The sequence below is a fragment of the Apteryx rowi genome, unplaced genomic scaffold (genome assembly GCF_003343035.1).
Source record: "Apteryx rowi isolate R43461 unplaced genomic scaffold, aptRow1 scaffold_71, whole genome shotgun sequence".
NCBI lineage: Eukaryota > Metazoa > Chordata > Aves > Apterygiformes > Apterygidae > Apteryx > Apteryx rowi.
In genome coordinates, this window is record NW_020450994.1 from 719,971 (window position 1) to 736,783 (window position 16,813).

At 36.4% G+C, this 16,813-nt stretch overlaps 1 protein-coding gene across 5 annotated transcripts in view; it reads right to left on the reverse strand.

The window, feature by feature from the left end:
- Positions 1-16,813, reverse strand: part of NIPBL (NIPBL, cohesin loading factor) — a 158,943-nt gene that overhangs the window by 43,042 nt on the left and 99,088 nt on the right. For 4 of the 5 annotated variants that reach the window (XM_026087246.1, XM_026087244.1, XM_026087249.1 and 1 more), the window contains 2 exons: positions 14,439-16,037; positions 174-356 (listed from right to left, as the gene is read on the reverse strand). In XM_026087246.1, the coding sequence (XP_025943031.1) occupies positions 174-356; positions 14,439-16,037 (1,782 nt within the window). The remainder of the gene's footprint in view (positions 1-173; positions 357-14,438; positions 16,038-16,813) is intronic. The other variant, XM_026087247.1, reaches the window with a different exon arrangement.

Sequence of the window (16,813 nt, forward strand, 5' to 3'; positions counted from 1 at the left end):
TTAAAAAAAAAAAAAATTACTTGGCCAAGTAGTTGCCCAGACACCAAATTTAACTTGCTTTTGTATGATTTAGGCTAGACAACTTAAAAAAAAACAAAAAAAMCCCCTAACTTTGGGTAAGAGCAAAATATTAGCTACCTTTAGCAGTAGGAATAGAATTATATACTACTTACATTCAAAAGCTTCTTCACTGTCATTGTCTTCATCGGAACTGATCTCAGCATATTTTGGTTTCTCATTAACTGTGCTACGTTTGCGCTTGTTCATTTTCACACGTTCACAAAGTGGCATGGTGGATTCAATTTCTGCCAGGAGCTCAGGAGGCAACTCCTTTAACACTGACTGATCTATGCTACCTATTAATGGAGAGTAAGAAGAGTACATGTGAACTTGAAGATAAAAATAAGGGCCCAAAGCTACAGACCTTTCTCAGGAACTGCTTACAGTACATCCACTAGCAATACCACAGTAAGATAAACCTGCATGTATTTGACAGCCCTTTCTAAAGTTGTATATATTGGTCACACTGCATCTATAAATTAACACAATAAATTGCACATATATCTCCTTCAACAAAAAATTCTTTTTATCAGGCATATAAATAAAACAAATTCAAATCAGTGCATTTCCTTTATAAAAAGACATCCTTGCTCCACTCCCACAAAGCTTAGTCTTATTTTGGTGCCTTCTCTGGATCTGTTGACAGTTTTTTCCGAAAGCGTAGGTAAATAAGGATTCATTGCGCCTCRTTATAGTTCTCTTTAGTCTCAAGCATATTCCTTAGTGTATGTGAGATCGCGATCTCCCCTTTACCAGTAGGCAGAGGGTGTGTCTGGCAGAACCTCTGGGTTCTTATCCTTAAATACCAGCCAGCTCACTGGCATCCCAACTCTACCCCAGATTGCTTCTTACCTCCTAGTCATACTTTTATAACAGAACACAGATGTTTGCATAATTTTGTTACACAGCAAAGTTGAAGGATTTTTGTTTAATACAGACAAACAACAAATAGGACAACAGCAGGTTTTTTCCACAGAAGCATACAGTTAGACAACATCTCGCCATTCTCATCACATTTTGAAATTAATATGAGGCCTGCATAAAGTCAGATTTCCTAATGACCTCCAAAATTTACTGTGAAGATTTTTGCAAGTGACATAAAGAAAGCAAATTGSTTCAGTGTTTCTTTGGGCTTTGTTTTGATGTTTTATCTTTATTTACCAAAGAGCCTATTACACAGATTTGAAGATTATCTGACTGAACTGTTAAATCTTTTTCCCAAAAAGAACAAATACTTTTGTCATAAGTGCCTCTCTCTCCTTCCCCAAGGTAAACTACATCATTTACAGATAGAGAAAAAAATCATCTGCCAATTATTGTATATAAAAAACCCCGACAACCAAAAAACTCACCCTGCAAGAAATCATCCTCTGAATGGTTAGCCACTTTTTAATTGCATTCACTATACCTGTTCCACTAGTATTACTTTTAAAAATCTATCTACATTTTTACACTAACCTACCATCATCTTGTTCATATTTTTATTTAAACATCTTTAACTGAAATTAGAAGGGTCTTAATATTAGAAAGTACTTTCCAGCAGCTATTAACCTCAACAAAAATTAGAAAATTTTAAAAGGTCATATATATTTCTGGTTTCCCATCTCTCTACATCTAAAAAAATTGTCTRTAAGCACCGAAACAGGCAGAAAATTATTTTTCTGTAATCCTCAAGTATTTTTAGCATGTCATTTCATATAAGTGCATTTAAAAATATATTTAACTTAAATATTGGTTACTTTGAACATTTTTTAACTGAGGTAGAGAGATATCCTATCTCCCTGCTTCACCCCCAACCTGTGGTCACTCTTTTATTTAATTCCTTTAAGGAGCTGTTATCCTTAGATATCCACCATCTGCCAAAGTTACCCAAATTCTCAATGCTGTTTTGAAAAATACTACAAAATATTTCACAGTGTGATTTACTATGGTACTGTGAAATGATTATTCTTTGTGGGTTGGCACTTCATTGAAGCTATGGAAAAGTATGCCAGCATGGACAGATGCAGCTCCTCTGCTCATACTACCAGCTGACTGGACACCAACTACGTCTAATCCAGAAGTTGTCTAGCTGTATCAGACTGGTGGTGTCCCTACATTCATCATCCACGTCTCTTAGTAGGACTACACAGCTTCTGGAGAGGAGTTAACTTACATCCAGCCCCAGACTAGAGGGAAATTCATATATGCAGATATTTAAGACAATTTCCACAGATGCAGACCACTCGCTAAAGGGCCTCTGATCATATTTCTCTAAAACACATGCTCAATTTTATGCACTGTTAGTAAATTCACTAAAATCAACAGGACTACTCACAGAACTTAAAGCCTACAGGAAATCTGGTCAGATAATGACATTGCAAAAACCAGCTATGAGTAAAGGAATAGGAGTTGCATTAAGATTCATATAGATGCTTAAAAGCTGGATGCACAAAGACRTACACAAACAGAAGTATTTTCTGTAAATATATCTCAAGCCTTTCCCAGTCTATTATGAAAAGTAAATTTAAAAACAGAATGATTAGTAAAATTATCCAATTCAAATAATTACTTGAACTGCTCTCTCTCCAGTTAAGAGATATTTAAGATCAGAGTATAATCTTTCCCTTTTTTTCTTTTATTAGAGAATACGTATAGCTTTCTTTATTCAAGAAGGAAACAGCAGAAAAGAGAACAAACAGAATTATTATGAAGTTCTCTACATGCCATCTTCATAGCTTTTGTGTCTTTCACAATGTTACCTGGAGCAACTCTGCTGCATGCATAGTTTCCTTAGCTGCTGAGGACTGTGAATAACCAAATCTAAAGAGTTTTACTCATGCAATACAAAGGAGTTAGACATGACTGCACATGTATCAACAACTCGGACATACACGGGAAAGGACTCTCCATCCTTTTAAAAGAAATTCAGGAATATTACATACTGTGGGACTCCAGTCAAGAGGTTATTAATATTTATTATTTACACAATGTTGAGTCAGGGCAACCCACTCCTCCCTCACTAGTAACATCTTACTAAGATCTTTCTTTTAAAAAATACATTTATTATAAAATATGAAACTTTATTTGCTCAGAGGAGTATAGAAATGCTAAAGAGGACCCAGTTATTCACAAGAATCCAGTCACATGGCAACAAACACGCGGTTATAAAACCCATGCTAATTCCTCTTCAGGTTACAGGATACTTCTCAAAAAATGTTTAAAAGGATATACAACACAAAACCATTTGACAGTATTTACAAAAACATGTATGATCACCTTCATTTTTTCAATTTGTTTGATAAGTTTGCTGAGACTTTCTATCCATGTTTCCTGTCTCCATTTTAAGCAATTACATTCTCCTTATTTTACATGGCTTTTTAATAGCAAAGGAGAAAGTAACTTTACTAAAAAGTTACTCCACAAGTTAATAAGAATGCCTTCCAGTAAACTAAGCTTTTTGAAAAAYTGTCCTCATCAATGAAATAACTATTTTTGCAACACGTGTGATGGGCATACACAACATGCTTGAAACAGGCTGTAGGCATCAGTGTTCTTCAGGCAGCATTTATACATATTCTCAAAGCTGCCACAATTCCAAAAAAAGAAAACCACCATCCTAACCAAATCTTTGCTCCACTGCAAGGAATCTCAACGTTAATAAACTCCACATTAGTGAAACCGAAGGGTGAGTCACAGAATAGCAATAAGAACAACGCATTTCAAAGAACTGCCATATGTGAACAACCATTTCTTCTTCAGTGCTCGTCCAGATCTAYTTCATGACTTAAATATTTGTTGTTTGCTGGAAGAAGAACATGTTGTTGTTGTAATATGATTGCTCAACAGGTTTCTTAGAGAAGATACCGAAGAAGCTTGAGCTGTTACTGAATGCCCAATGACTGTCAAGATACTTGTTTCTTACCATGCAATTCTTGACAAAATGCAATACAGTATAAAAATCAAATGAGAGAATCCTCAGCTAAAAATTAATTAGGCCGTAAGCCTCTCCCCATATTCTATTTCAATCTGGGAAGCTTTTCAAAGTGTTTTGTCCTGTATAGTAGGAAAACTTCTACAAATATCTAGCGGATGTAACTTTTCTCCTCTTCATGTATGGCTTAAGAAAAAATAGCAAGGCACAGACCTGATTCAAAAGGTTCAGAGTCACTTTCTGTTCATAACTTGATGTGTTGTTTCAAGTTTGAAGAACAGCCTTTAACTTTAGCTAATACTTATGCAAAACCTAATCACTGAAGGGATACAAAATCACATTGCTTTGAATTTGCAAGGTAAATAAACCTCCCTGCTTTGGGTAGATGCATCCATTACCAGAAAGCCTTCAAAACAGGTTGAACAGGAAAAAAAAAAAAAAAAAGTAGCATCATTATTGACTTTTATTCGATTCATTCAATATGAACAGTACAGCTATTCTGATACAACAATCAGCATGTTCAGATTATTTTCACCTGGCTTGATATGACAACTTCAGACAAGTAGGTATGGAAAGGGGGATATGTTTACTGACGCTTAAGTCAGATTTCCAGGATCAAAGAGGTGGTTCCTGCCATGAAATCAAAAACAACTCTAATAAACTTTATTCTTTAGTCAGTAATGATTTGTCTTTACTTTTTCAAAAGCAGGAAAAACAGTTTACATTTTGGTGCAATTTCCTATGAATTAACCAGCCATCAGGTTTCAAGAACACCTGGAAGCCTAAACTCTGAATYGACACTTCCATAGCTGTAAGAGTCAGTCACTACCGTGGAGGTGATCACTAAGGCAGGTATCAGCCTGTTTATATATGGTTCCTTCAAGACACTTGCGACATCAAAATGACCTGTGTGCACATGCACCTGTAGTGGCAAAGGAACATCTGAACAAGCTCTTGAAGAAAAAAAACACCCCTGAAGTTCATTTTGAAACCAGCTAGGTTTATGTTCATCAAGTGCTTTGCACAAACTAACTGCCATGAATTTTCTTTTCCATTTCTGTGTGCTAATATTTTGTAATTAGGAAAACTATAGTTAATGAAATTTTATAATTGTAATCTCTATATATACCTTGTTATTTTAAAATGAAAAGCTTTCTAAATGCCAAGACATTATATGAAATAGCACACAAGGGTCTAAGAGGGAACAATGCTACTTGTTTTGTGGAGGAGACATGAAACTTGACTTTCCATATGTTGGTATTCAGAAATTTAAAAATTTAGCCACTCTTCACATTCTGGAACTTCTACGCTACTGAATTGTCACACATCTTGACATTAAAAATAAATACTTACAGATTACAGCTTAATTTTGCCCTCCTCTCGCTCCTTTTTAGCCACAGAAGCCATTACCTGTATCACTGTTACTCCACAAAGGTCACGCTCACTCTCCTTTGCTGTCCTCTCTGAGCATTAACAGTGAGGATGTCCCACTGGTTTTAATAAGAACTGAGGCTTTAGGTTTACCTCCCGTATCTATYACCAACTTACTGTCTAACTTTCTCAAGTCACTTTGGGTTACTACTATAATTACACTGATAAGATCTCCTATGTAGACATATATGCAGGAATGAAAAGTTTTTTCCTAGCTTATCTCAAACAACCTTCAAACTTTCTGTACTAAATCAAATAAAATACACTCTTATTCTTTAACGAGTGCCTTCTTTCTTGTTGGATAGTTATGTCATTGTAACTGCAACAGGATAGATTCACAGCTTAAGTCTATCACAATTACTCAGGCAGGTAGGTTTCTCTTTTAGATGGAGAACTGAAAGGCARAAGAGAGGATAAAAGTACTTCCCCACTTTACAAAAATGTTTGGAAAATAAACATCCTTTTAAAATTGTTAAGTACTATTACAGTATAGCACTCAGGCACTACATGGAGAAGGGCCACAAGACTACCTGTGACTGATGACAGCTTACCTGCRAAAGCTGAAGACTTTCAAACATCCCTCACTGTGCAAATCTAAGATATCCTTTCCAAGATATTCTCCCTTAAAAAGTTTCAGTATCGTATAGCTGGGACCTTCACTGTGTCCCTGTCTTGCACCCACAGGTTCAGTACCCACAGTAGTAGTGTTTCCTTTATATAGCACACTGAGTTCACCCTTGCTTGGGTGATCAAGTCCCTTGCCCACCAGTTTCACACTCCTCCAAGAAAGTCTGTGCCCTGGACAGTTTCAAGGATGGATGGGGAAATGCCAGGAAAAGGCAGTGATTTTTCCCAAAGAGGAATTCAAGGCACAGTGAATGTACATCTGCTCATAACACAGAAGTCCCACTTTTATCTCAATGCCATGTCATCAGCTGAGAAACACCCAGTCAGAATTAATACAGACCAAAACCAAATCTGACAAGTAGTCCATCTGCGTCAGTGGCTTTCCTCTTTCCTCCCCCATTCTCTGCCTTAAGAGTTTGTAGAAGGGTAGACAGATATATCCTATAAACAGGATGTAAGCCCTTTCTCAAGCTCCTTATCCTCACCTTATCACCATGCACATGAAGAGGTAATTCCTGAGCTCAATTCACACACACTCACACACATGCACACACACCAGAAAGTGTGGGAGGCTCAGATCCCTTCAACCACCACCACCCAAGTGACTGGGTGCACAGGATTCTGCATTGCAAAGGATTTGGAAAGAGGGAGAAAAGTAGTGTCAGAGAGAAGTATGTCCTRTATGATTCCACAGATCCTGCTCACATATGGGCAAAGAGAGGGTCTTGAACACATCTTTGAAAATGAATCATTTTTCCCCACCCATCCCGATACTGGCACAAAAGGAAGGTTCCCAGATTCTGGCTCAAAGGAGGAGAGGTTCAGATTCCCTGTTTATATTCTAGTCCTTGGCTCTGGCCTTGAGAAACGGGACCCAGCCAGGATGGTGGGTCAGAAAAAAAAGAATATGGACACAGCAACTGAATAATTGCATGTCATAGTAGAGCTCATCATTGCCCATGGCTAAGTAGCACAGATTCAAAAGATTTTACAGTAGTTCAAAATATTCTYAGAAATCAAGACCATAATTTGACTGAGGGAGGAGGTTTCCATAGAGCGCCCTGAAGGATCCAGGCAGGGAGCAGGGAACATACCCAGCACACACTCTCTGAGGACTGCCAAGGAGCAGTAGAACTTGTAATGCACGGATATCAATAACTACCTCGCTATGCAACTGCTGCAGCAACCATATCCACAAGTTATTTTATTCCTTATTGCTGTTCTCTGACTTCTCATCTTTACAAATCTATAAAAGGAGGCTGAAGCAGTCTAGTTTTGAAAGATACTTTAAGAATAACATAGCAGTATTCAGAGTGAAATGGAGAAAGACTGGCGATTGAAATAAATGTAGTGCTATATGAAGAACCTCAATTTTATGAAYCAGCGTGTCAGGGATTGTTTTTGTAAAAGGGATTTCACTATCACTGCTTTGGAACAAATACATTAAAATTTAAGCCAACTCCCTTTTCTTGTATTAAAAAGTTAGGATGTTTTGCACAGATGCAGGAATATAGCATATAATTTTWATCACTATTAATGCTTGGAAACTGAAATTAATGTGATTGATGCATTTTCCCAGCCATGTATCCTGACTAATTCGAAAATTGAGCCACGAGGCCTCGCCTAAGAAGAAAGACTTTCATTAAATAAAATCAAATCACACCTCAATTGAGTCATTTCATAATTATTCTGCTCATACTAGAAAAACTCCTATATAGGCAACATAATACAAGCAAGATCTTTGAAGACAACAAGCAAAACAAATGCAGTGATTTAAATCTGATTTCTGACTTCAAGGTACATCAGGAAGTTCTGCTTTTACCTTGCACTATCGTGGAAAAATTCTTGGCCTTTAGCATTCAAAATATTATCAGAGGAAGCTACTCCATTGTTTGCTTCTTCTAAGTAACTCAGTTATATTAAACCCCCCCCAAAAAAAAAGAAAAAGAAAAAAGAAAGATTGCTGATGTTTTAACTTCTACCATGAAATATATGAAAGTTGCTCATAAGATATTTATCAGTGAATATATTTAAGGAACCTTTATCTGATGAAACAACAATTCAGCAATTTGAAAAACAAATAGCTCTCTGCCCTTTCTATTATATTCGTTGATATTGGTTCCACTGGGCAAGAATTAAGTTCAAAGTTTCAAGTCAATAGTTTAAATTTTCTGAGATGAAAACAGCCACCTAGAACAGGTGAAAACTTTGAGCAACAGAAAAGTTAATTTACCAGGAGTGAATATTTGAATTTTGTCAAATTTACCCTTTGTTTAGAAGAAAATTCAAACCAAAGCTTTTGTTGATGTATCCTTGCACATAAGGTAAGAAATAACATCTGTATTTAGATGCTTAGACACGTGAACAAGTTTGCATTGCATATTTAATGTTAGATAAATTACTGGCCCACATTTTTATATGTTGCAATGCATTGTTGCATAACTTATTTATGCAAAATAATTTTGACGGAGCTTTTCCCAGAAACAAAGAGGAACTTGATCAAGCATCAAAGCCCATGAACCAAACACAGTTTCAGACTTCAACAAAAAGGCTGASTGCTCTGACAAATTAGGTTATTAATTTCTATCACTTCCAGTTGCCATAGTTATTTTTCAAAAGTAAACTAATTAAACACAACACTCCTAAATCTCCAAACAGAAAAAGTATCATATTTCAGATGAACCAAAGTACAATGAAACTAAGAAGTTCAGTCAAGTTTATTGCTACTGTTAAGAACCAGATGTGCAACACRTAAGGTTTGCTCTTGTTACCCAGAGAAGACTTGAGAACAACCATGGGAACAAGCAGCACCACGATATTCACCAGAATGGCAAAGACAAGAGGAGGAGATAACTTAGGCAGCCTCCAGGCAAAGCAGCACAGAAACTTCTGCTGTTAAACAGACCAGTACAAGAAAGGACTCCAGTGTGCAACTGCTGAATGCCTACCAGCTCTTAACAAAAGATGCTTATCCAACATCTACTTCTGAAAAACTAACACCAAAAGCCCCCAGACAGYACAATGCCAACATGCATCCAAACATACTTTTTGGGATAGGAAACACCATGCCTAAAACATCCCTGTAAGTAGAAATGATTCATTCTGGTGTAAAACATGCTTAAGAACTGAGATCTTTCTAGACTACTGGATTTAACAGACTATAAATAATTAGTTTTTAGCTTTTGACTAAATGATGCCTACAATATTTTTCGAACTGTGATCATGTTCAACGCAATCCAAAAAAGGAGAGGAAAAAAACAAAACAGGATGGATAAGTGGACAAAGTATATATTAAAATGGATTCTCTGTAAACCCAACATATCTTTAAATACTTCTAATGCCTCCAGGGACAGACCGCTCCTCTTCTAGTCTAGTTAAGCTCCACAGAGGTAGTCACTAATATCCCAGAAAAAGGAACAACAGGAAGATTGTAGAATTCGTATAAAAGTAATATGCTTTTTTTCAAAAATTCCAGCTAAATTTAGATTAAGAGAAGCTCCAAATACTGCTCTTCAGCTGAGAAGAATCATGATAAAATCTCCCTGCTGTAAACAGTGGAATTTGTCCTTTGCTTCTCTGAAATGGGGTTTAATTTACAAGAGAACTTCAGAAAAAATTATGACCCATTTGATGCACCTAGCAGCGTGTGCACATGCAAGATGATTAGTGGGTTATTACTCTTCCTTCCCACATGCAAATACAGCTTCTACCAGAAACTCCAAAAAAGCGATTCCAAATTCCAAGTTGACGTAATTATGGACTTTACCAAAGCACAATCAGGAGTAAGCCAGCTGAAATGCAATCTTCTTTTCCAAAGAAAGTACATTTTTACTCCAGTTATTTCCTTGCAGAACAACTGCTGGTTCTGCTGATTTCAGAGTATAACCATACATGTGTTTCAGCACCAGAAGTTGTTATTTTCAAGGGTTTTAAATAAATCTGGGTGAACTTCAAAGTTTTACTGATGAGTTAATATCCATAAACTATTTTCCTCAAGAGTTTGCCAATTTTATCTTTACAGAAGTCCTACACACAAAGGACTTAAACATTTGTTTAGAAGTCATACTTCCTTTACGTCCACGGTCTTTAGCTCTACCAGCAGTATTGGTGAGTAGCTCTGCTGTGCTGCCCAGGAGAGTGGGAAGAGGCACAAGTGGGCTTGCTGAGCCACCAGGACGTGGATACGGCTTTGCGTGTCCTGGAAGATCCCCCTTCTTGCCATTCTTAGAAGCCAAGCGCCTAATTGATTACTCTGCTCCACAAGCAAGGCTGCTTCCAGCAGTGCTAGAATTCAAGCGTGGAGCAACATGTTGTGCAAATGCCATGGAACTTTATATCGCTTTAACCTACCACTGACTACCCGCTTCGGTATTATATGTTCTGAAAAATTCATTTGGAATTTAAAAAGAAACACACAAGCATAAAACACAGCAAATCTAGAAGCACTGCATTAACTCTACAATATTAAAGACTAGTAGGAGTAAGTTGCAGCAGAATCTTTAGTTGCTCCCATAAAAATATGTGTAAAGAGCAGCTTTGTAAAAATGGAGTATCTTTATTCAAATTTTAGAACATAGCAGGAGAGAACAGAGTGTAGTTAGGAAGACTTGTAGGGAGCAACAAAAACCTGTTTTAAGTTCTATAATGTACAGATAATTAAATCCTATAATGACAATCTACACTATGAAGGAGTAGCACTGGGCATTAGATTCTTCAGTGAATTTTTTTAAACAAAACAAAGTCTTTATAGATGATATTTGAAGACCCAAAAGGTACTTCTACACAAGTCTTAAAAAACATTCACTCAATTGCTCTAGAACTGAAACTTGCATTACATATAGGGAGCTTTGAAAAGCCAATCCTGCAAACACATATAAAGCAGCTCAGACATCTCCTTACACAGGCAGACAATTACACTTTCTGTCATGTTCACAACAAGCAACCGAAACCGGCAGCGGTTCTCATTTCAAGGTAGCTGATCAGTATAGCCATAAGAAGTAGCAGAGGAGGTATTCACCGAAGCTCTGAAAAGGAAATATAGCAAATATGACCTCCCCACTGCAGGCAGAAACATGAAGAATGGAAAAGTTCCAGGGAGCTCCCACAACATAAATTTCCATTAAAACCAGGATAAGGCATTTACAGATGTTAAAAATCAGAATAAGAGTGTTACAATTCATTCTGACATGGGAAAACAGGCCACAAAATTTCACCACATGACCACTTAAAAAAAATGCCGTGAAAAGAATTGCTGTAACTTTCCTCTGAGCTACAGCGCATCTTTCAGAAAAATGCTCAAGGACGAGAAGAGAGAGAAAAACGTTGCTTCTTCCCTGGAAACGTCAGAGGGACTGCGGGGATGATTCAGTCTAAACAGTCACATACTAGCTGAAAATTTGTACGAAAGCAAAATCTTCCTGAAATCTAGGTTGTAGATTTTAATACTGCAGGTTTACCTTAGTAACTTCTTCCTTCCGTCTGCCTCTATAATACTACAGTCGGTGGCTATCCTCCTAGTCATATAATATCTTAACAAATTTTCAAACTTGACTATAAAATTTGATAAAAATGTTGTTTTGTCTTTTTACAGTATCATGCAAGGCTTATCCACATGCACAGTAAAGGTATGATTTTCAAACTTAATTTTATTAAAATGATATTAAAAGTAATATAGACTTTCAGCTTACAAAGCATTTATTTTAGCTTAAAACAAGTTGATTTTGTAAGTGTACATAAAGCAGCATAAGTCCCTCCCAATAGAATGACTATCTAAATGGTGTTTTGAACTAGCTGAACTAACCCTATTTTAAACTGTATTTAAGCTAAAACACACATTTGGTGATGCATGTAATAAGGCTAGTAGAAGGCATTTCCTTCAGGGATGGAGGGATGAGAAAGGAAAAACAAAGGACAAGGAATACAAGGAGATAAAGAAGGARAGAAAAAAGCAAAATATACTAAGCTACATGGAACAAAAGGGATGGGAGAAGTGGAATGGGGATACTAAAAGCAACACTAGAAAAAATTTGCTACTATCTATTAAGAAATATAGCATGAAACAAATAAGGAATGTTTATGAAAATTACATTTCCTAGTCTGTTAAAATTTTTCTAACTAAAGGAGTAGAACAGCGAACAACATATTCCTCTCAATTGGAGGGAGGATGGTTTTGTAGGAATGACATGGATATTTTCTATACCAGTTAGTCAGTTGTTGTCAAACAGACTTTGGCTTATGCACAGACATCTATATGAGTTAGGAACCTTTTAAAAACACTTTAGTTCACCTAACTATATAGTATAATATATCCTAGGAAGTAGTAAGTAATTTATCAGGAAACTAGACAAGAAATGTAAATTTAGAAATACACATGAAAAATACAAAGATCATGACAATTTCTCCAAAATCTGCCTGGCTGAACACCCAAAACTTGATTTGTAAGTGAAATCTAGTTACATTATTCTCTCCACAAAACCTATTTCTAATAACATTATAAGAATCTTACTCAGGATACAATAGCAAAGAGACTGATACTACATTTAAAACATCTTTTTTTCCTGAAAAATATATCCCAAGATACAGCGGAAGAAACATGTATAACTTTTGCAGACACAAAATACACAAAAACATTGCAGAAAAATTATAAACCTGAGTTTAAAATGAACGCATTGCTCGTGTGACGCAGCTACTAGTCATGCCCATTACAGAAGTCATTAAAACCATTAGACATTATTAAAACTATATAAATAACCACATACAAAACAAACGACAGAAAAAATGTACTTCAAAAACATTTCAGAAAGTATACTTGCACTGTACACAGCTCAAAGGGAGCTAGAACCTCTAAAAATTTTCTGCACATAGAACTGGGTGAATTCAAAGTCTCTCTTTTGGAGATTAGTGTTGAACCCCATAAGAAAGCTTGCAGTATTCTCTGTCACGAACATAAAGGTTTCATTTGAAATCTTCAAACTTAAGATGATGACACCTTTGATACCACCTATGTCTAAGTCTAGATCCCATTATTGTTAGAAATGGAAATCTTGCCTTTTCTGAGCCTCAGAAAAAGAGAAGGAAAATGTTCATATTTTCAGGATAAATAGAAAATATTTAACAGGGAGGCTGATACTTTACAAAAAGTAACATTCATATTGAACTGCTAAATCTTTAAGAGTCCAAGAGTCAATCACAATCTGGTTAGTAGACAGAACAGATGTATCACAATAAATTTCTTATACAGACATCACTTCTGCACATATATGTGCACATAAATGTGTTTATACATTCACAAAGATGATTCCTACATCAATCCTTATCAAATGCCCTTGTAAGAAAACATTTTAATCTCAAATTCATAAGCAATGAGGTATACCTGCAACCATGCATTCAAAAATAATCCTGTATAAAGCTGAAATCCTCTCCTTTGCCACTTGACCTGTCTATTTTGAGAYGTACCAACTCTACAAACGTACTACGTAAGAAATTTAAATGCATAGCTCTCTAGACTCTAAAACTAAAAAATAAGGTAACCCTGACTGCTAAGTAACCTGACTTTCACAATGTGAAATGATCTACTTCAGTTTGAAACCAAAAAAGACAAAATTACAGTACCAAGAAGAAAAGTAATCATTAAAAGTGTTAAATTCAGCAGAACAGACAATCAGATATTAAACCTACCAACTGTACTGAATAATATACTATCCACATCATGAATTTATACTGGACCTTACAAACAATGTCTGAATTCTCCTAAAGACTCGATTCTAAAATGGAAACAGAGTCAACCAGTAAACACAGAGTGCTTTGGTAAGTTTGTTGTCACACAGCCTGAAGCGTGGTGGCTCCCCAACAGTGTCATATTTATAGTGTAAGAGAGGCAGATGGGATTTTGCCACAGTGTTCTTATTGCATCATGTCAAAACATCCCTTTGAAAACCACATTTCATCTCTGATTAAAAATATGAAAGAGTCTTAGTGCTGGTCTACATAGTATTTTCCACCACTCAAAGTACACTGATTTAGTTAAAGTAGTACCAATACCTTATACAGACACACTTAGACCAGTTTAAATCATACACATACCAGTTATGTTTAATAAGGTAAATTACCAGATTAAACTAATGTGGTTGAAGTACAGTTTAAAACCATTTAAGTGTTCCTATATTAGGTACTATCACTGGAGTAAATAAATCATTTCATTTATACTGGAGCAAGATTTCCAACACTGACAAGCTCTTAGATGACAACGAGAGCAGTTTCAGTTTGATTCCCCAAAATCACCATGTAAGCAAGCATATAAATTAACTATCATATGTTTGAGCTGAATTATTGACCACTACAATAGTAAGTCTAAAGGAACAAAAGGAGTGTGCAAGATTTAATGTAATTAACATTAAAATAATCTTACCTTTATTAGATTTGGATGACTTGTTCTTGTTAGGTTTAAAACAAGAGCTCCTTGATTTATCTTCTCTATCCTTAATAAATTTCTGCACATCATCCAAAGATAGCTTCTGAAGAACAACTACAGGCTTAGCTCCTTTATTTAGATCTTCAACTAGCCCAATCTTTTCTACTTTGTCCTTCTGTTCACCTTTAATTTCAGTTTTCCTTGACTCCTGAGTGACATTGCCATCTTTATCACGCTTGATTTTTGGAATGACAAAATGTTTCAATGCACCAGATCTTGCCCCCAACAAATAACTGGGAAACTCTGCTTTATTATCAGCATGTGCTTTATTACCATCTACTTTACTCTTATTACCATCTGTCCTTCGTTCATCCTTGCTGTTGGGTGATTTAAAACCAGTTTTATCAGGTCTTGATTTACTAGAATCTCCTTTACTTTCCTGTTTTATACGAGGGCTGTCAGGTCTTGATTTCTGATCCCCAGAAGAAAACCTTGATTCACCAGACTCATGTCTATGTTTCCTTTCTAATTTCTCAGTTTTTGAACCATCAGATTTAATACCATGCTTAGAATCGTGTTCGCTTTTGTTTGAGGATCTCAAATATTCAGGTCTTCTAATCTTGGATAGGTCTCCTCTATATCTCTCTGACTCCCCCCTGTCCTCGGACCTTTGTTTAAGGCTATCATGGTCACGCCTTGGAGTATCAGAAACTGAACGCCCATCTGGTCTTTGTTTTCCTGGATCGGATCTACTTTCAGATTTTATCCTTGAAGGATCAGATTTCACATCTGGTTTATGCCTAGATATTTCAATTTTCTTCTCTGACGATGGTTTACTGGAGTCCCTCCTATTATCATGTCTATGTTTTGGCGTTTCGGGCCTGCCTTCATTCTTCTGTTTTGGTGTTTCAGGCCTGCCATCATTCTTCTGTTTTGGCGTTTCAGGCCTGCCTTCATTCTTCTGTTTTGGCGTTTCAGGCCTGCCTTCATTCTTCTGTTTTGGCGTTTCGGGCCTCTGCCTTATTTCCTGTTTGCCATTATTTTGTTTTCCCTCATTTTGTTTCATCTCCATTTGTCTGCTCTCGTTTTGTTTTGATTCTGTCTGTCTGTTCTCATTTTGTTTCACCTCCATTTGTCTGCTTTCATGCTTGCTTTCATGTTTAGCTTCTACCTGTTTGTTTTCACTGTGTTTACTTTCCAACCGCCTGCTCTCATTTTGTTGAAATTCCATTTGTCTGTTTTCATTTTGCTGAATATCTGTCTTCTGRCCCTCAAAGTCAGACTTTTTCCTAAGGATCTCAGGATGGTTTTCAGGTTTAAGTTTAAGAACTCCACCAGTGTCTTCTTGGGGAACACATACAAACCCATCATTATACTGCTTAATTTCTTCAGGTTTTTTGATGGTGTCCAAATCCTGAGTTACTGTTGCCTGAGAGTCCGCTCTTCCTGCTTGCTGAAGATCAATACTAACCATCAACGCAGGCCTTGCCCCATTTCCGGCAGAACCTGTCTCCTGAGAAGCTGGCCTATTTCCTCCAGTAGCACCCCCAGCCTCCTGTGGTTTGTTTTCTTGTTTTCGCTTCTTTAAAGGCTTATCTGCAAATTRAAAGAGAAAAACCACAAATGATATACATAGGAAACACGTCCAAGCAAAAATGTCCATTCCCCTCCACCCCCACTAATTATTCCCCCTCAGCATATATGTGCACACACAACAAAACTCACTGAATTGAAAAATAATAATATAACTTCTCTAGCTAATACTTTTTATTGTATTCATGGATTGTTGTTCATTATCGGTCTACAACAGGTGCCAATTAATCATAAAAAAAAAAAAGCTTGAAACGCATGAAATCAAAGTCCCTGTATGATTCCCAAGAGAACCATCTAATAAAGCAGCTGCAATATATAACAACGACAACAACAACAACAAAATCAGTTTAAGGTTGAAGCAAAAGTCTGCAACGACAAAGTCGAGGTGCTCCTTCATAACGGCTTTTTGATTAATACTATTATAAAAGTTTCTCCTCTGCAGATTCAGCCTGCTTCATTATACATGAGATAAGCAAGGATCTGCAATGATTAAAACAAAGGTTTTCCCCACTTGCTTCGGTGCATTAGTTGGACTTGCATATTGTAGCAAGGGAACACATGAACAATGAATGAAATGATTAAGACTCCAACACTCTATGCTTCTCTTTGAAGCAAAGCTGTATACCAAGAGTTGGAGTTTCTACTATAACACATATATGCTAGGTGGGGGGCCGTTACACACTTACAAACTTGATAATTTCCCTTTACAACCATAACACTTTTAATGGATGAAATAAAAACTTTAGCGATAATTTTATGTAGTGTCAAGCGCTTGATTC